At 35.6% G+C, this 22,334-nt stretch overlaps 1 protein-coding gene across 1 annotated transcript in view; it reads left to right on the forward strand.

Moving 5' to 3' along the window:
* The window catches only part of MIPOL1 (mirror-image polydactyly 1), a 150,408-nt gene that overhangs the window by 72,242 nt on the left and 55,832 nt on the right, over nucleotides 1-22,334 (forward strand). Inside the window, 2 exon segments of the mRNA XM_032232614.1 lie at nucleotides 17,628-17,677; nucleotides 17,679-17,720. Of these exon segments, the coding sequence (XP_032088505.1) occupies nucleotides 17,628-17,677; nucleotides 17,679-17,720 (92 nt within the window).

Below are 22,334 nucleotides of genomic sequence, written 5' to 3' on the forward strand. Positions count from 1 at the left end.
TGACCTTAGCACAATTGTTCTAAAGTGTATTCCCAAATATTCATTTCATTCATTTCATTTTATTGGTCTTGTATGCCGCCCACTCCCGAAGGACTCCGGGCGGCTTACAATAAACAAAGGAAGGGGGTAAATAGACAAATAGACAAACAACAATTTAAAATACACAACATTCATAGTTACAGTGGGGCTGGCTATTTCAACAGCCCCCCCAGCCTGCCGGAGCAGCCAGTTCTTGGTGGCTTTGCGGAAGGCCGGGAGAGTAGTAAGGGTCCGGATCTCCACGGGGAGCTCGTTCCAGACGGCTGGAGCTGCTACAGAGAAATTCATGCAGAATTAAAAATCTCATAATATTTATTAACAATTCTTAATGGCAGCTCAATCACATGCATTTTTAAAAAAAATCAGTATTCCTACTTTAATTCAGACTACAAATTACTAAATTAGACTAAAATTATGCCTCAGTTCTTGCCCATCTAGCGGTTCAAAAGTATGCGGATGCAAGTAGATAAATAGGTATCATTTCAGTGAGAAGGTAACAGTCCTCCATGACATCACGCTGGCCACATGACCACAGAAATGTCTTCAGACAACCCTGCCTCAATGGGCTTAAAACAGAGAGCAGCAATGACTAGCGGAGTAAAATCCGCAGGGACTCTTTTTACTAGATTTATGACATGATAATTACAATAAAATATATGAAATGTTTTAATAAAAAGCTCCATATTGAATTAAAAGGAACAAATTTTACTTTTAAAGCACAAGATGGATGCATGTTTATGAAACCAAGACATTCTTCCATACAGTTGTATCATAGTAGATTTTAACCATTAAGATTAATTCTGTAGAAATATTCCACAGTATATATCCTGTGCAAAAAACTTAGGTATCAAATAAAGGGAAATGGCTTGATGACTTACCCAAAAGAGAGTTCATTATTGGAAGTTATTGAATGCAGTTGAGAAAGAAACATAAATAATTACACCTTTAGCTTTATTTCAGAATTTATTTTGAAATGTAGTTTCAGAAGGAGATTGAAATTACCTTATAAGAAAATAGATTTGTAATATTAATGCTATATTCATCAAAAATTTAAATTAAACAATTAATTCTATTTATCTCCTAGAAGTTTTTTTTCACTCATTTTTTTCTGTTAATATGAAATTTTAGTAAATCCCAGCTGAAATCAGAGATATGTGCTTAATGGGATTATTTAATAAATAAATAAATCTTATGAGTATTTAGTTTGAGCTCTGATTCTACCTATTTAAAAAGAAAAAGCAAAATAATAAATCATGAATAAATCAAAATGCATCCTTTGAATAGAATAGAATTCTTTATTGACCAAGTATGATTTTGTTTTTTGTTAGTTACTACTGTTCAACTTAATATTAAAGTAATATGAACATGACACCAGAATCTGTTAAACATTTAGTTATTTTATCAAAGAGAAAAATTGATCCCTTTGGGAAAGTGGAATGAAGGCTCAAAATATTTATAATTAAAAATCAATGTAGAGTAAAACAATCCAGCTTTATAAACAAAAGTACTGCAATTTTAGAAAGCATAATGCTTTCTAAAGAAAGTTTAATGCTGGTTTTGGTTTGCTCTGTGTTTTAATATATTGAACCTTCAAACTGTGAGTTTTACAAACAATGCAGTAGAATACCTGTATCCCTTTGATCCAATTCTACTGTTACAGCTTATACTGCATATTCAAATTAAGCTTTTGTATGCTATGATTCAGTTATTACTTTATTTCTTTAGACATGGTTAACAGTCAATGCTTCAGGTATTCTTCACATCACTTGAGAAAAGAAACACACACTTATTAAGTACTTCATATTTATATTCTAGACCTGAAGTTCAAAATTAGAGCACCAATGTTATCTTTGATATATGATCAATAGGAATAATTTAAATTTTAAATTAAAATTAGCGTGACACTTAATGTAATGACACGCTGATTGATTATTTTTGGGGATAGGTTTATAGAAAACATGTTCTTTGTCCTCTTTATCCCTTGCTCACTATTTCATTCTTTTCATGTCAATTATTAACACTCTGACGTTGCTTGTTGCTGCAGTAACTTTGTTTCAATGCAACTGTTGCCAGGAGAATTTTGTTGTGAGCTTGATTGTAGTGCACATACGCACACACACACATATATACAAGCCAGTATTTTATTAGCTCTGTCAAGACCAAACGTATGGATAGCTTACAGCACTTCTAAGATTTTATTAAAATTTTCCTATTCTGTCTTCAGATGTCCTACAAACATCTTATACTATATGTATGTCCTAGTACCATTTTGAATGATATTTCTGGAAATAGGTATACTTTAGAGAAAAGAGAAAGAAGGGTATAGAGACAGTATTAATGAGATTCATACCCCTTTAAACTGTTTGAAGTCTCCCACTGGACTTCTGCAGTGCAAAATAATAGATTATATGTACTGTAGTTACAAGCAGTGCAAAGTACTGTATATTTCAAGAATGAGTCTCAGTACTCTTCATCTTTATGTGTATATCTATACAACTCTTATCTCAAAGGCCTGAGTGGTATAATTTGTGTACTTGCATCTTCAGGAGTTTTTTTTATTTTAATAGCCAGAAATCCATGAATTAAAATATTTAACCTTCCACTCATATTTGTTTAAGCTAGATTTATTCATACAGTAACTACTGTTAAATCCATTGCTTATAAATTAATGGTTAGAATTATCCTGATTATTGTCCAAACTACTGGTATCCCAGCTCAGGGTTGTCCTCTGGTAAGATGAGCAGTCAGTAAATTTAATAAATAAATAAATGAACTATGTTTCATGTGCAAAAGGAGAGTTCAGATATTCTGTAAATTAATTGATCCAATTATTTACGATACACTTCTAAGTTTCTCTGTTTAACATCCTGCAATAATTTTGATATTATGTTGAAAAGTTAAGTTGCTCAGAGCTATGACTTTATAAAATTGAATTTAGCCTATTTTAGAGCAGCAGCAACATGTTTTGACCTCTCGTAGAACCATTTGAATGGATCTATTATTATAAACTAGAATTGTTTGTATAAATTATATAGACCCTTTATTGATAAATTACATTATTTTATTGTTAAATTCACATGTTAGCATACATTTTCTTAAAATAATGACTGTAAAGAAATACATTTATGATATTATACTATATCTTTAAAAAGACCTCAAATTCCTATGTTTAAACAGCAATTAATACATTTAAACTTAAATTGTTGATTCTGATTTTTGCTCATATTCTTATTCCCTTAATTTTTTAATTAACAAGTATGTGATATTGTCAAGCTTAAAAGTTGTCTGAATAGGTTTTTTATACTAATTCTTCCGGAGACGTTAAAAAAGGACATGAAATGGATGCTTTAATCTTTATTGCAGTAAGACAGTGTATTTAAGTATGGACTATTTAGTTGAAAGATTTGAGTTCCTTTAGAGTACTCCTTTATTGGACTGCTTATATAAAAAGAAAAATTATTTTACAATCTTTCTATTCTTTTCCAAAATAAATGTTCTAGAATTATAATCTTTGCCTCTCAACTTTTAAGCAGACATCACTTGTTTTTGTTCAGGACAAAAACAAAACAAAAATCTGTAATTCATCATTCACATTTCATAACTGATTTAAATCCTGTTACAGTATTATTTCATGAAAGATTGATTTTCTATTTAAAACATTTTTTCTATTTAAGACTTTTTTTTATCTAGCACAATAATATCTAAAACAGGCTTGGTTCACAGAAGCCATGCTTAACCTATTTAGCTAAACTGAACCACAGATAATGTTGAGGTTGGATTGCTGCTACAACCATTTAAAGACTGCTGGCACAAATATTTAAGCGGGGTGGGGAATGAAGATAGAATCTTATTTTTAAACTGAAAACCAATAAAGTAAGTGTATTTTAGTTACTGAAACTCAAAGATAGAAACATTATGACATTTATCACCTGTATTATTAATAGGAGATAATTACTGCAAAACAGCTGGCTGTTGATTTTAGTGAGCATCAATTGTTCTCCTGCCCCAGCTGTGGGATAATAAGGACAGTCAACACATCTGTTTCAACAGCTGGTAATTAACAAAAGCTTAATTGCCACAACTCTTTTAACATCCAATCTGTGAAAAGAGTAAAGGGGGAATATTATTGACTTTGTATTCTGTACTTTCCTTTTTTCCCTCTTTCGTTTCCTTCTTTTCTTTCTTCCTTTTACATTGAACACCACAGCCTTTGTCTGATGCATTGAATGGCAGGATAACACAATATGGTAATCCAAAGCTTAGGATTTTCAGATCTTTGTTGGTGTTTCTTATTGCAACATTTCTTTGCTAAATTGCAAGAGCAAGTAAATTAAAATATTTTGTAGAGTTTCGTGCAATAACCAGAATCAGCAGCACTTGTGACCCATATCAGATGATGAGTGGAAGTTGCAGACTTGTGGCTTGTATATTTGTATCCTTTTCCCAAATAAATAGTGAATAATTTCACTGGCTGTCCCAAGCAATTCACTGCACCTATTTAACTATTTCAGTATAAAATTCCTTGTATAAATTAAATCAATGCCTATAAAGGCGAATTAGCAGCACTTTAGCCAAGGTTTTTGGTTGTCAAGTTTAGCTTACATTGTACTGGAATTGGGAAGCCAAAGTCTTACATAAACTTTAGAAATTTGCAATGGAAATGCATGAGAGAAACAAACCTAACCATACATGTGTTGCCATATTTTCTGTTAGCAATTTTCTTCAAAATGAATATCACTTTCCACTTGGAGCTTTGCAGGCCGGTCTGAAACTGTCTTAGCTAATTTGGCTACAAAGGCTATGGAGGTTATACCTGCCCAGATCTCTCTACAATAAGAATAGATCTAGTAAGAAATGTATGACAGACAGATTAGTAATTCAAACTAGGATTGTGAAAGTGAAAATGCACAAGATAGAACTATTTTTCAGTCATTTACTGGGTCAGCTCAATGCCCAGATGAAAGACTGCATTATTGGAGTATTTTGTCAGCCACTTTAAATTTCAGCTTAGATAAAAGTGAACTGGAAGAATTATTTGAATAATTTGTGATTATTCAAATATTTTTATTTACTTGAACAGCTTATTTGTTGTATCACTAATCCCAAAGGTGCATTTTCTAGAGGCAACTGGATTTTCTTGTTTTTTCTTTTGAAGACGTTTTGCTTTGCATCCAAGAAGCTTCTTCAGCTCTGACAAGCTAGTGGGCAATAGAAGAATATATATGACAATGAGTAAAACAGAGGTGTCAAACTCAAGTTGCCACAGCTGTGTCACATAATATATCAGTACTATTTTCTCCTTCACTAAATCAGGCATGGGCATGGCCAGTGCATGAGGGATCTGGCCTGTGGGCCGAGAGTTTGATATCCCTACTCTAAAAGGATACAGATTGCCAGGTGTCTGCAAAGAATATAAATCCTTCCATTCCCCATTATCCTGTCAGAGCTGAAGAAGTTTCTTGGATGAGAAGCGAAACATCTTCAAAAGAAAAAACAAGACAGTCCAGTTGCCTCCTGAAAAAGCATCCTTGGGACAACCATGACCTTGGATGACTGAGAATCTCTTCAGGTTTATAGCTCTCTAGTGTATTTATTCCACATTAATTTTTAATTATTTTAAACAGGATATGAATATAAGTCATAATCACAATTGCTAGTTTGCATGTTCTATTGTTGTTTACGATTTTATTTCTAGGCATTGTATTTTAATCATTTTTCTTATTTTGTACCGCACTTAGATACTTATAAGGAAATGTTTTATTAAAAATGAAAAAGAAAATAAGCATATGTCTTTAAACCTTTCCTAAAAGATATTTTGATATTGTTCAAATTATTAATCATTTCCTTCAGCAACTTAAGCAGCTAATAGAATATAATGAAAGTTAATTAATAATAAATATTGTTAGGGTTTTTTTCATCAACGTACTTTAATACTATTTAATAATATTGCAGTTGAATCTGATAAATTGTATTTATTGTTTCTTTTCTTTCTCTTATTTCCTTCCGTTCTCTCTTTAACCAAAAATAGTGTCATTCTATGGTATTCAAAAGTATTTGATTAAACTTTCTTCAATAACATTTCAGTTGGCAATTGCTACTGTACAGTCAGTTCCCAAAGTTGATTATGTTGAAAGCTATGGAGGAAATAGTACCCAAGTGCTTGCCATTCATTGAATGGTGATTGCCTAACATTAAAAACGTTTCTGGCATGACAGGTTCGCTTCAGCAGGTATTCAGGTGCTAAACTGTAAGGTAGTCACAGTGACCGCAGATGAAATACTTTGAACAAACAAAAGCAATATTATTGGCAAAGCCTCCAACAACAGAATATAATTGGCAGGTAGGCAAAAATTTTCAGTTTAATTTTAAAAGGGGTTTTATACTAAGATTATCACATCTGCACTGCAAAAATCCAGGTGACAACTAGGTTGCAGGAAAAAGCTATAGAAACGCCTAACTGTAGTTAGATGTTTCCATAACACATGTGGTATAGGCAGTCTTTGACTTATGACCACAATTGACCTCAAAATTTCTGCTTCTATGTGAGACTGTTGCTAAGTGAATTTTGCCCCATTGTACTACCTTACTTACCACTGTTATGTGAACCATTGCAATTAAGTTAGTAACATGGTTGTTAAGTAAATCTCACTTTCCCATTGAAGTTGCTTGTCAGAAGGTTGCAAAATGGATTACATGATCCTGGGGCACTGCAACCATCTTAAATATGAGTTAGTTGCCAAGCATTTGAACTCTTGATCATGTGACCAGAGAGATGTTGCAATAGTTGTAAGTGCGAAAAAGTCATTACTCACTTTTTCATTGCCATTGTAACTTTGAACGGCCATTAAATGAACTGTTGTAAGTTGAGGACTGCCTGTAATCATAAATGGTAACTTAGCCTGTGGTTAATAGCAATAGCACATAGATTTACATACCGCTTTACAGACCCCTCCAAACAGTTTATGGAGTCAGCATATTGCCCCCAACAATTGGGGTCCTCATTTTACCAACCTTGGAAGAGTGGAAGGCTGAGTCAACATTGAGGCGGTCAGGATCAAACCCCTGGCAGTCACTGATTTAGCCTACAATACTGCATTCTAACCACTGCACCACCATGGCTCTTAATGAAATTAGCTACTTGGTGTATTTTTCAAGATCACAACAAAACTACAAAAGGATATAAATATACTGCACAGAGTCTATAGCAACAAATGCTCACGAAGTCTGTTACTATATTTCTTCTGAATTCTACAGAAAAATACATGGAGGTTTTAATGGTCAGAATTTTACGATTTAAGACAGAGAATAACAACATTTTCATCTGATTGTATTTATCAGATATTCAAGCCTTCTACTACCAGGTTCCAAGAAGCTAGAAAAAATCAATACAGCACAAAATGTTATACTAAATCAACACAATCCTTGAGAACAAGTATAAGTGCCTTTGATAACCTATAAACTTGTGTATATAGTCATCATGCTATTCCCTTTTGGATAAATATACAAAATGCAGAAAAGAGTGATGAGCAGCAGACAAAAAGGGGGAGGACAGGGTGGGGGAATAAATCTAAATGTATCAGATTTACATCAACAGCATTCACTATACCTTTGTACCCCCAAGCGCTTTTTCAAAGGCAACTAGATTTTTTTTAATTGTTTTCCCTTGAAGATGTTTTGCTTCTCACCCAAGAAGCTGCATTCAATTTACTGAAGAAACTTCTTGGATGAGAAGCAAAATGTCTTGGAGGGGGTGGGGGGAACCTAGTTGCCTTGAAAAAGCAGCTTTGGGGCAACCATGACTGGCTTACTGAGAATCTCCTAGACATAGATCTTTCTATATCTTCCTATGCTTGTACGCCATACTTGTCTCCATCACATCCATATATCATACATTGACTTTTGTTCTTTAGGAATCTAATCAACTTCATCCAACACAGATTTACATTTTTAAGCCTTAATATACCCCTTGCCATACTATGTTTATTAATTATCTTTATGAAAACCAAACCATCTCAACCTACTTCTTTAATAGAAGTCACTAATTTTGTATTCATCCAGCAAAAATACATTTTTGACCCACCTCTTCCTCAGATGTGCATAATTAAGTATGCTGTTCCCATGCCATGGTATTCTACCAGTTCGCCCCAAACCGGTAGCTCTGACTTCAAGCCGAGAGCAAACTGGTTCTCTGTTTCTGTGAATGTGGGCCACCTGCCTGCCCCTGCACTATACAAAGCTTTATTTCTGTTTCTGAAACCAGCAGATTGAATTGCCACTCCTCAGTTGTTTTCCTTTCTCTTTCGTTGTTTTCAATGCAGAAGTTCTGCATTTTCTCTTAATTGTGCATGCGCACACAACACGCGTCAGACACGTTCTCTCAGCGAACCAGTAGTGAAGCCAGTAGGATCCCACACCTGGCCGTTCCACTGCATTTAACAGTTATATTCTCTTGATAATCCCATACAGCAAAGTAGAAATAAATGGTACCATAGAAAGCCATTTCATTTATTTTGATAACATTGTTGTGGACCACAGGCTACCTACTATATTTTAGAAACATTTGTACATTGTAGCATTTCTGTAGCTATGTAAATTCCTCTATTTGCATTTATTTTTCATTTGCAATCTGATTGCTCAGTGGGCATTACAACAACTTTGCTCTTTGATACATTCATTTTCAAATTTGTACTCCTTATTGCATCATACAATCAACAGAAAATTAAGTGCAAATCATTCAGATTTTCAGCACACAATATAGCATCATCTGCACATTCCAGGCACTATTATAACAGGCGTTTCAAACTCAGTTTCATTGAGCGCCACATCAGGATTGTGGTTGACCTCGAAGGGCCTGATGGGTGTGGCTGGGTGGTCACAGCAACCAGGTGGCATGGTGGGTGTGGCCAGTTTACCGTCGCTCATATCGGGGGTGCCTATGGCAATCCAGGCGAGGTGAAGGAGATCCATTGTCTCCAGCATGTGCCCAGGAGATGGGAGAACAGCCCCTCACTGTGTCCGGGGTTCCCCCCCCCCATATCTAAGGCTGGCCACGTTCTGGTCCAGATGGCCACCGCCAAATTTTAGATCAGCACTCAGCCAGCCTGGGCCAGGGTCAATGTGCAGGGGCCAGTCCTTTGCTGTTTCAGGGCAGCCCCACAGGCCAGATCTAACCACATCGTGAGCCAGATCTGGCCTGTGGGTCTTGAGTTTAACACCCAGGATCTATATAGTGGCGAAGTTTGTCTCTGGGACTATGATTATTGCCTATATCCCAAACTTGGAATTTTCTTTTTCCATTTTAATGCTTGCTACTATGTGCTTTTTTATCTATTCCATATCAACTTCCATCTTAGAATAGCATCAATATAAAGTGAAAAGCCTTCCAGCAGTGGTGCCACATTTCGGTTAAAAAAAAGAAGAAGACTGCTTCTGTTGCAAGAAGCTGAACCAGATTGTAAAAGCTGTTGGTATAACTTGCTTGTACATCATATTTGCCAGAAAAATATCTATGTGAATGCATGAATGTCCAACAAAAACAAGCTTTTCTACTTTTGTGGCTTTCTGACTAAGATATGTGAAAGCCTTCTTTTCTGAGCTCAGCATGGGAAATTCACACTTCCCTTTCTTCATGGCTAAGACTAAAAAGCAAGTAAGCTGTTGCAACAGCAGCAGCAACAACAACACAACTTTCTCACTCACGTGGATGGAATTCCTTGTCATTTCTGGCTCCAAATGTGCAAAATTGGGATAAGTGCCTTCTAAAGAGAGTCGTGTCAAAAGATAACCTTAATATATAAAAAGGTCTAAGATAGAATATCATTTTCAAGGCAACTATAATATATATGAGTTTTATATTGTTAATTTCCACTACGAATGCCTAACAGATTTCATGACTAAAATTGTAATGTTGAAAGCAGTTCTAATTTTTTTAAAAGCTGGAGCTTATTTATTTTCTTCCTGAAACTAACATGACATTGTAACTAATGAAAATTAAAAGTTATTTTTCATTGAAATATCACTTTAGTCATAATCCTGTTCAGTTTATATCAGAAGCCCCTATCTCAGTTCTCTAGTGCTATACCATCACCCTGTTTCTGGCTGTGTCATTACCATTATAATGATGGTTATCAACCAACAGGTGGAATTAAGGTGGAAAAATTGCACATCATACTCCTCTTTCTTCCAAGTAAGCCCAGAATCAAAGCGAAACCACTTCTATCCACCTACATCTCTGTTTTCAGTCTAGAAATCAGACTGAAGTACAGATACTTTTATGAAGGCTTCATTCTCGAGGTTTAGAAGAAAGGAGATTATGGGAACAAAGCAGTTTTCAAACACTGCTATAAAGAAGATGGAAAGCAATAGTTATTTATTGCAGTGAGAGTGGAGTGAAAGACAGCAGAGTTTTGAGTAAGTAATTTAAATAAACATTAAACAAAGGTTTCTAACAGAAAGATTAAGTCATAGAAACTTGTCAATGGACATTTTAAAGGAGGCCACAGATAAGCAATTGTTGGGGATTTTGAAGTACAATGATTTCTGTTTTAGTGCAGGAGAGCTGTACTGGATAATCCTTGAGATTCTTTCCAGCACGGCAATTCTAGGTAAACAATACTGCCCTTTAGCTTTCCTAAATACCATATTCAGTAAAACATCTCTCACTAAATTGTTCCATAATATAGTTAACACTAAAAAAATCTTTCAGTTATCACAGGCATCATCTCGCTTCAAAATTACTGTTCAACAATTTAATATAATATGTATCCCATACAAATAGTATTTCATTGTGTGAGTAATGCATGCTTCTAATCTTGCAAGCCTCTGCTTTCCAACTCAAATTCAGTATTTGTATGAAAATAGCACACAGATACCTTGGGATCTACAATAGGTCCATTTGGTATGATCAGATACAACCAAGATCTGATTCATGACTAGCTAATTAGTAAGTAGAAAGTAACCTAGATAAAAGTATAGATAGTCTTGGAGCATTTTAATTCCATAATGTTCTGACATTATGGCAAAATACACTATGCTATATTAAACTAAACAATGTCTGTATTTGCATTTGGTTTCTCATTGGCTAACTGATGCCTATGGGAAGTCCCAAGGACATGAATGTACATTAGCATGCATCCTATCCTATTCCCCCCAAACTCATTTTGAACTCTGAATGATATACTGAAACTGATATAGACCTGCAACGTTGCTGTAGTGAAATTTAGTGTCATCTGAAATTTTTTCATGTCCTTTAACCATATCATCATCATTATCATACGAGCCATGGTGGTGCAGTGGTTAGAATGCAGTACTGCAGGCTAACTCACTACTTACTCCAGGAGTTCAATTCTGAACGGCTCAAGATTGAGTCAACCTTCCATTCTTCCAAGATTGGTAAAATGAGGACCCAGATTTGCAATATGCTGATTCTGTAAATAGTTTAGAAAGGGCTGTAAAGCACTGGAAGCGGTATATAGGTCTAAGAGATATTGCTACCTAATGGTTTATAACCTTCTTACCCAGCTCCCAGCATGTATTATTTTTAAACAATTGTTTTCATTTGGTTTTTCAAGTCATTGAACATAAGCTCAAATCTCAAAATCTCTTTTGCGTGCCAAATTGATGAAAATTTATGTTCTTCTTTGAGTCTTCTTTGCACACATTCCCATTTCCTGAAGGGAGCTTTTTCACTCTGTAACAGTATCTTTGAAAAGGAACATTAATCATGCAAGTAACCATAGATTTGATGTTAACTTTCATATCATAGTATGCATTCTTGTTGATTTTCAATTATGGTGTTGTTGAGTATCCTTTAAAAATTTAGTTCTCTGAAATTTCCAGCTTAACTTACTTTTAAGTCTTCATTTTATAGAAATTTTCGGATTGAAAATTTTTTTTTAAAAATCCCTAGCAATTTGTGTTTACTATAAATTAAACTCAATAGCATTGTGGTAACTGTTTCTAATTAGCTCAATGGTATTCTATCTCACATTACATTTGGAGTTCTATATAACATTATGTCACACCTCTTTTTATTTATTTATTTAGTTTGGATGCCACCCAACTCCAACGGACCCTGGTGGCTCACAATAGAGAAACATTACATCACCAGCTGCGTCTAAGGCAGAATATTAAAAATGTTATAACTTCATCATGACCAAGACATGCTTGTACCCGGTAGATATAAACGTAGGTGAGGGTTCCCATAACTATAGCCACTTCTGGAGGTAGTGTTTTGCTCAAGGTATGTCCCAAGTACAAACTATTTTGGAACTTGGTATTTTAATCTATACAATCTCTATAAAGAAATCAGGTTCTGTTGAAGTTTTTTTGTCATACACTGTGATCTCTTAGATGTATAGAAAAGCACAATTACAGGTCTTTTTTTACAGCATTTAGATGATAGGATACTATATCCCTTTCATTATCTCCATTCTAATTCATTCAGCACTAGGACAGAAATGTATTGACAGTCACTTTGTGGTCATTATGAGGATTACGTATGTTGATGTCTGCACAATCACACTCCCAAATGCATGGGACAGAATTCATTTTGTACTTTTTATTATCTTATTTGACTATTGTATGAATTTTGTTACCTTAAGGTTGTAGCATTTTTAACATTTTAAAAAATCTGCAATGATTTTATATGATTTTTTAAAGGCTTAGGAGAGAAGGGGAAGCAGTAGGAGGGAACAGAAAAGGAAAGTTGAGAAGGATCAGATGGGGGAAATCAGGGAATACTGTAGAAGGCCTATAAGAATGTATAACTGTGTCAGGCCGTGGAAGAAGAATAACTTTACAGAGAAGAAGCAAAGGATGACAGGTATTAAATGCATGGTCCTATGGCAAGGCAAAAAGATATATTTGCTTGCAGGATATACCTGGCTCCCACCTGCTTTCTTAAGTACAAGCTTTGTTGGTTCTCTTTTGAGTTTGGGCAAGAATGTTGCATACTTGAAATGATTCACAGTTTTTGCCTATGTTGCACTTTTGCTAACAAGGGCAGTGCCATCTGAAGGGCATATGGCACTCTAGGCAACATTGACTAATGCTGCCACTTCCCATTGATACAAAGACTCGGATTTTAGAATGATTCAGAAGGAGGGGTGGAGTTGGCATCCACTCAGTTTTGTAGCCCTATACCAATGCCTAAGCTGGCCCTGAATCAGGGCAATAAATTTAATGTTGCTAATTGGGTTAACTTGGTCATGTATTTGACCGAAGTAAAAAGTATATAAAGGCACCCTGACCTATTTTTATGATGATACACTGACAGGATTATAGAAGCTATTTTATGATGATAACACTGACAGGGTTATGGAAGCTATGAAGATGATACAAAACTTTTCTGTGATGAGGAAACCTGCTGCATGCTTAGATAGATATGACTACGGGAATCATGGATGTACAGTAGGTAATCTTACCTACCTGAAGAATTAAATGATTCTCATTAATACTTGTACATAATCTGTTATCTGTAAATAAATGTTGCCGTAACTTGCTGAATATAGTTCATCATATATTTGCTCTGTTTCTGCCTTTTTATATTATATAACAATAATATATATTTCATTTATAATACCTAACCTAATGTACTTGTCTTTTTATAGCATCATCTCCTTTTCTCACTGTTATATTGGTTGAAGTTATTATTTTCACAGTTATTGCTATTAGATAATTAAGATATATATTACATATTTATTATGTAGGGTAAGATTATTGCTGCTTTTGAATACTGAAAAAATGTATATCTTTTGTATACTGTAAGGTTGAGAGAAATGTAAACGTAATATAGTTCTTCCCTTAAAAACAGTGGGTGACATGTTTATATTTTAGCTTTGCGGAAGATGGAAAAATTCTTTGTAGTGGTTATTGCTTGTGTGTCTGAACTGAGACCTTGTAAAGATCCCTACCCAGACTATTTATTTTATCTACCTTTTAAACTAAATAAGGATCCTATACTGCTAATATATTTATACGGATACATAAGAAAATAACTGCATGTGTAGCATTTTTGTCAGGCCATAGAAAGCTGTAATTCCAATTCTAAAACCTCTTAAGTCAAACTGGTGTTGAAATTTCTTTCAGATGTCTATATTTTTACATATAGATTATTCAGAAATTATTCTCTGATAAATTCCACTATAGTTTCCTTGAATCTCTCTTAGTTGCCCAGACAACAACTAAGAAGAATTTGTATCTTAAGTTTCACCAATTCAAGGGAAAGTAATACTCTCACAAAAATGAATTAAATCAAATTCTCCTTGAAAATGTAAAAGAGAAGCGTTCTAGTCTGTCTTGTTTACTAATATCTAATTTTCTCTATATTCCCTAATTCAGCATATTTATCCTGCAGTTGTAAGAAGCTTGACTGCTTTAATATGATCTAGACTTCTCTTACTAATATCATGCGCCTATCTCCTAGATTGGAAAGTTTCTTGCTTTTTCTGTTTCACTCAATGCTTCACTCCTATGTTGAAAAGATTACAGCAAGTTTAGGATTCCCCCCCCCCCTTCTGTATTGTTATGCTTCAATCAATTTACCCCAATTCTTTTCTCTCTTCTGTTGCTGTAATCTGGGAACTATTCTTCTGAAGTATTGCCAGGTCAGTAAGTGTATACTGTAAACTAAAAGAGGGTCAGAATTTATGTCTCCTGACCTTTATCCTAAAAGGGTATCAGGTGTGATACCTCTCTAAAGAATCTTGCTGGTAATCTCTTGTTGAGTGGGAGTGTCTGCCACAAACATTTCTCCCAGTCTAGCTTTCACTGGCACTTCACAGTACACTGAAAATTATCAGGGATGGTTAATTATGGCCTCTTGGAACAACCCACCCACTTTGATTCAGGCATGCTTTCCCCAATATTTAAGAAGGTTATTTAGCAACGTACAGTATAATTACGAAAATAGTTTGGGTTGGTTAACATTTTCATGTTTTGTATGTTTGGTTTACGAGTCTAAAAGCAGCTTCAGGTTCAAACTTTAAACGGCTCAGCATATGAGCAGAATTTTAACTGCTGAATGCCAGGAATCAAGATTGCCTGTTAGAACTCTGGAAGAATTGTATCACCGAAACTCATCAATAAAGGAACTTGTGATAGCAAGTTGGTGCCAGTACATTTAGAGCTGAGGTGGCCAATTAATTTTCCTAAAGGGCCACATGAGAAACCAGGACTGTTGTGGAGGACCAAGCCAATAGGGCTGTGAAGGTGCATAGGCCCACACTCACATACCTATGCATTTTTTTAAAAAAAATAGCAGTCACCTCCAAAATAAAATAATGCAGTTGTATTGCATGCATGGCATACACTTATTTACATTTCAGAGGTGGGTTCCTACCAGTTCGCACCTATTCGTAGAACCGGTTTGTCAAATCTACTGAACCGGTTAGAAGAGGTCCTACCAGTGGACCCGGAAAGCAGGCCACACCTACAGAAGAGGTTCCAGAAATTTTTGAAACCACCACTGTTACATTTGATTTCTAATTCTGATTGACCTCATATGGGCTGGACAGGGACAGCCCAAAGGGATGGATGGATGTGACTTAGGGTCCATAAAATACCCAGGTTTGATTTAGAGTGAATATTTTCTTACACATACATACTCCAATTCCCAACCTACTTATACCTGTATTTAATCACACGTACCTAAATATATTCTGTATTGTAAATAAATCTGAGGACTAGGACAAGATGACCATGCTAAAGGGAGAAAGAATCAAATGCTTTGGCTGTAATATGTTTTTTCATAATATTATTATACTGTTCCAGATAGAGTCTAGCAGCTTATTAGAAGTTATACTGTAGGTACCAGCTACCTTTGAAAACTTCAAGCAACCACAAAATGAAACTCCCTTGATATTGATAAAGTTGATTATTTTGTCAGAGATCTTATATTGATTTTAAACCTTCACTATTCATTGGTGTCTGAAATCTCCTGAAGATGGCTTTAAAGGCTATGTAATTTCAGTGCCAGATACTTGAAGGTTTGTTTTTCCACATTTGTGTTTAACTGTAAATTAAGCTTTTTCTCAGGGACCTGATCCATTTGTCCAGTTTATTTATTTTGTGGAGGGTTGCATACGATAGGATCAAGTGGTGGGATCAGTGATGGGTTTCAAACTTTTTTTAGAACCTCTTCTGTAGGTGTGGCCTACTATGTGGGAGTGGCTTGCTGGCCATGTGATTGGATGGGAGTGGCTTGCTGGCCAAGTAACTGGGCCAACTTGTAAAATGTGATGAAACTCACTTAACAACGCTCTTGCTTAGCAACCAAATGTTGGCTCAGAAACTCTGGCATTTGAAGCATACAAGTCTTAAAGCTGTCAAGTTTCAAGACCCCTAACCCTTTGGCAAAAAAAACCCAGGGGTGTTCAAACTTGACAGCTTTAAGACTTGTGGACTTCAACTCCCAGAATTCCTCCTCTTGTTTTTCACCTTGATGATGTGCTGATGGGCTGGGGAGGGAGCTGGAACCTGTTCTAAATGGTACGTAGATTTGTGGAACCTCTTCTATAGAAGAGGTTAGAACTAGCAGGAACCACCCCTGGGTGGGATTCACTTACCTTCACTACCAGTTCACAAATGTGAGCGCACAGAAGGTTGCGCATTACATCGGGGTGAGTGGCTGGAGCCTCCACCAGCTGCCGCTACTGATTAGAACCAGTAAGAACTGGTGGAATAACACCAATCTTATGGAACTCCTACCCTGCCCACCTTCCTCTCCACCTTAGACGGGTTAGAAAATTCTACAAAAATTTGAATCTACAATACATGGATTTCTGTTCAATATGTGTTGCTTTTCTAACTTTCTATATCCTGTTATAGAATATCATGCACTTTTGTTTGTTTATTTACTAGATTTGCCTCATGTGTTGCTCCAAGAGCCCAAGGCAATATATGGGGCAGGTGGAAGCGGGGGTTGGGGGTGGAACTCCTTTAATTTATCTGTACTGCAGCAACTTTATGAATGACTAGTCCCAATTCATATCCATGGCTAAGAATGCAATTTCAATATGTCCTGGTCCAATACCTAATTACATACTGCACTCATTTCTTGTGACTGATTATATATTTTCAATTCTTCTGAGATCTTATATAACTGCTTAAGTTATACAAAAGAATAATGGAAACAAATTATTCTGGAATAGCTAGAGTTTCTGAGTGGCTAGTAGCAATGTATACAAAGACTTTGACTATGCACAGCCTCTAGATTGTTGAACAGAATCAGTGAGAAAGATTTGTTATGTGATATCCTATTCACCGGTTCCTTAGGGGTACATGGTTGATTACTAATGGATTTGGGACATGTATAACATAACTTTTTACATTTGACTCCCAATGCACAATTACCTATGATTCCACTATACTAAAGTTACATTTATTTATCAGAAAATCTCTAAGATTTTCTATTCTCTATGCTGCCTGAAATGAAACACTCTGCCCGGAGTCCTCCGGGATTGGGCGGTCTATAAATCGATTTAATAAATAAATAAATAAATAAATAAACATAGTGCCATCTGTTGTAAAATGGTACTTTTTTCCATGTTTAAAATACACCTTCTTGTTCTATTTCTGCTCTTTCATAGGAAAAATTGCTTGTTATGCAACAAGAGAGAGAAGCTGCTATCATCAGTCTAAAAATCTAGAAGAGAACTGCAGACTCTTCGTATTTATTACAGGTAATGCCATTTCTTATATATATATAATTTTATTAAATTTATATGCAGCCCATCTCACTATCCAAAGCGACTCTGGGCAGTTACAGTACAATTGTAAATGTGGAAAAATAATGCAATATTATTCCTAAAGATTACAAATATGCAACAAAAATGAATTAATATTCCAGAATTCCAGTCCACATCCATATTTCTTTTTAATATCATTTCAGCTGACAAAGCTGTATCTTCAAATCTATATGGATGGCACTTTTCAAGCCTATTGTATTCCAAATGCCAGTGAACAAAGTGCCAAAGAACAGGAAGCATTTCTGATGTAACATAATTCTTGGACTGGAGGTTAATTTTGGGGGACCTCTGGTTTGCAGATCTTAGATTGCAGGTTGCCAAAGTCAGTCAGCATCAGGGCTGTTACTTAACATACGATATAGCAGACTCAAATATCTTCCCCTTTTCAGTTTTCAAATTTTCTCAGCTTATGCCTGCTGTTTAAGAACAAAATGAGAAAGAAAAAATATTTCATTTTCTTACCTAGAAAACTTTTTGAAAATATATAAAGAACCACTGACGTTTTATCCCCACAGTTACATTGCGAATATATAGCTTGCCTTTGACAAAATAGTTAGTTAAATCAAAAGTGAGTTTCATGAATATTAGCTTTTAGCTACATACATACATACATACATACACACACACACACACACACACACACACACACATACATACATGTCGGGCTTGTTATCCATTCCAATTCAAATTCCAATTGGTCTATTTTTCTGGGATATGGCGGAGATTTTATTGACAATAAGTCAAAATGCAATATAATAACAACAGCTAACATTTTAATTTACCATCAAAAGGCATTGCTTCAAATCTATAACAATTAAAGAAAGCTTCCAAAGAGATGGCAACTTGCCTTGATTACAAATTGTTTGCAAGAGCATCAATTAATATGTTGGTTTACAGGCAATGGACATAGACATAAACCATAACCATAACTATTCTTTCTTCTAACTTAAATCTATTCATAGATTTCAGAAAGTGCTTTTTTAAATGTTTGGTATGTTAAGAATCAAAACATCATCGATTTAAGTCACTTGGTCCAATTCTCTGCTCAATATTGGTATACAAATTATAGAGGAAACAGAGTACTACAAGCTATGGAACAGGTGGTATAACTGGCTCAAAAAGAGATGTAAAATCAATGCATAAGGAACACATTGCAAACACAATGAAAAGAGATGGCATATACTTAGAAAACAATAGAGATGGAAATATTGTATATAGGTGTATATATTGTAAAAATGAGAAAGGATGAAACAAAGAAGATATGTATGAGATAATAGAATGGAAAATGGAAACCCGAAATCAGAAAATGAACTACCGATAAGAAGCTGTAAAAGGTAATTGTGATTTTAATGTTTGGAAAAATGCCTCTTCCAAGTCATTCTAATGTTGAGCTGCTCTTATTGTAATGAACCTTTTCCATGACTCAACTGGAATTTGCCTCCCTGTAATATAAGCCCATGATTCCATGTGCTAGACTTTGGGACATAAATAACAAGTCTTGGCCTTTCTGTATGTGACATCCTTAAGCTCTATCTTTGAGCTCTATTTGCACATAATGTGAAGGTGTATGGGACAGGTTTTCAGCACAATTTGGCAACAGCAGGAATTATTCTGGAGCAGCTGCCAGAGATAGAATGCCATTACTACCTTCCTTAGGAACTCTAAGCATAATTTTGAAAGAAATGTGGGATATGTACAATACTCATGCAGCCGGGTCCTGTGAACTGTCCTTTAAATTCTCATCATCATTTCAGAAAGGCAGTACTTCACTGGCATTGTGGATAATAGATTAGGTACCCATTCAACTCTTAACAAAATGCTGTTTCTGTTTCTGTTAGAATAATGATTTAGAGCAGAATCACTTAAATTTTTATGGTAGACTTTGCCAAATTCTAGTTAAAGCATAGGATATACATCAAGCTTTAAATATACAAATCAGATATATTCTTTGCTCGTGTCTGTCCACTGACCAAATTAAACTTGCTATCATCAAGAACATTTTGACAATTTATGACAGGAAAGCCAGAATATGTAATTCTAAATTTAAATTTAATTTTTTTAAAAAATAGGACTTCTAAAAAAATTAATACAATCTCTTTTGTGTAAGAAGAAAAGTAGTAGTATAAAACAGTGCAAAAGAGGGGCTACCCAAATTCTGTGAAAATTGAGTCTTAATGAATGCATTCTGTTTAGTATTAATCATGAAAAGATTTTATTATCCTGATTCAATAATGGAGAACTATTCCTAAAAAAATACTTTGCATAACTGCCATAAACTATATATTGCCAGTTAAATATTCTAATTTTCTAACTGCTGTATTTCTTGGCAATGATTAATGCAAATAATAAAAACTGGATAGACAGGTAAATTATAATCCGTCTTCCTGTCAAAGGGAACAAAAATGAAACCAACAAAATCATAAAATATTGCAAAAATAATATATATTGTAGGCTTTAAAAAAAAAAGAATGATTAATCCCATAGAATGTGGGGTTATTCTTTTTATCTAAAATAATACAAAACCTTTGAGAGAGGTGTTTTGTAATGCACAGGAGAATGTAAGAAGCCCTCTCTTTTGGATTATTAAAGCAGCCATGTCTTTTGCAAGGCTCATGCAATTGCTTTGGAGCTGTTCTGTGTGCATGTGACAAATCAGGGCAGCTTTGCTTTAAACAATGATTTAATAATTCATTGTTTTAACATATCAGTCCTTTAACAAGTTGAAAATAGGGGCTTTGTATGTGTCCTTCTTCTTTCAAAGACTGCACTCTTCTGTTGGTTAAAGTCAGTCCCCAACTAGATAGTCCACCCATGTAGTTAATTTCATAGGAAGGCTAAAACTACTTTTAAGATTGGCTGTAAGAATAAAATCTGATTTGGGCTGTACTTTCCCCTGCTTCCTATAGTCCAGTGAATTAGGGAGATGTCTGTTTGAGCTACTTTTGAACATTATCATAACAGTCTGGACTTTAAAAATGATTTAGCCATTGAAATGACCACATGCACAAGTCTCAGCAAGTTGCTCACTTAATTTACCAGCCAATTCCCTGGACTATGCCCTTTTTCATTACATCTTTTGATACATGCCCAGAAAATATCTATTCACAGATTACTTAATTTTCAAAATGATGGTTTAAGAAAAATACCATGCTTTACTACTATTTCTTGGGAAAGAAATAAACAAGTTGCTATTCCTGCAAGAACAACATAGAACAATCTAGCCAAATTCAGTTCCCTCTGGAATGAACTCCCTGAAGAGATTCGGACCCATCACTCTCTCCAGGCCTTCCGAAAAGCCGTTAAAACCTGGCTGTGTCGGCAGGCCTGTGGTTGATGAGTTCCCTTCCCCTCTCGATTTGTGTGTCTGTTGGTTATTTTAAATGCTTGTATTTGTAGTTTTTGTGTTTCCCTTCCCCCTTGGGTTTGTGAGCCGCCCTGAGTCCCGCTGGGAATAGGGCGGCATATAAATAAAACGAAACCCCTAAACCCCTTATTTGCTCTCACCCTATAGACAGAATCTTGCCAGACTAAACCTATTTTACTACAAAGTTTAATCTATTCTCATTCACAGTACTCTGGGTAGTTCGTAGTCTGGAAATCGACATTCTAACAGAAGCTAAATATGCATTGAGCTATTGAAGGGATCTAACTATAGCAAAGAACTGATGATAATGTCTTCCATATCCAAATTGCATACCCTTTACTCAGAGAAAATGATCATCTTGTAGTCACCTACATGAGTACTGTGGTCCGCCAGCAGCCGGCAGAAGCTGGTAGCAGAGTCGGACAGCAAGGAGGTTGGGGAGGAACATGGGCCAGTCCTGGGAGTCTGGGGAAGGCTGGACGAGGGCTCTGGGTCAGAGGCAGAGCGGGGGCAGGGCCATCTAGGAGTTATGTGCTGCCTCCGGAGCCTCCAGAGTCAGACAGCAGCGAAGCAAAGGAACAGGCTACCCCGTTCCCAGTGCATGCACATGTAGAGCTGCTAGAAGCCAAGAACAGTTAGACAGAAGGGACAACTTGGGAGTAAGGCTTGCAGGTGGTTGGCCCCTCCCACAGGACATAAAGGAGGAGCAAAAGCACATGAGCCTTTGCAGGAAACAACTTGGTTCATGCTGCTCAGTTTACCTTCTGAAGCTCCATTTTGATTCTTTGCTCCATGTGGCCTTACTAAGCTAATTGCCAATTAAGTGTTTGGCAGCATTTCAAGGAAGATAAAGGTGGGTGCTTATCAGCCCTTATCTTGAAAGGCTTTGGCAGCCTACTGTAGGACTCTTTACAACTATTTGAGACTCATTACGGGCTGTGAATGAAGATAATTCACAACCTTGAAATAAAAAGAGGGTTTTGGGGACTAAGCATGTGCTTTTTACTGTATCAGGAAGCCTAGGTCAAAACTGGGACATGCCTATGATTACTAAGAAAGCTATGAATTCCTGAGTCTTTTCAGATCCTATCAACAGTTTCCCTAATTTGTCTCCACAGCCCAATTTATACCAGTCATCTGTGGAGTCAAATATGTCATAGCTGCAAACTCTCATGCAGGATTAT

Source organism: Thamnophis elegans, chromosome 1, assembly GCF_009769535.1.
Source record: "Thamnophis elegans isolate rThaEle1 chromosome 1, rThaEle1.pri, whole genome shotgun sequence".
Classification (NCBI taxonomy): domain Eukaryota; kingdom Metazoa; phylum Chordata; class Lepidosauria; order Squamata; family Colubridae; genus Thamnophis; species Thamnophis elegans.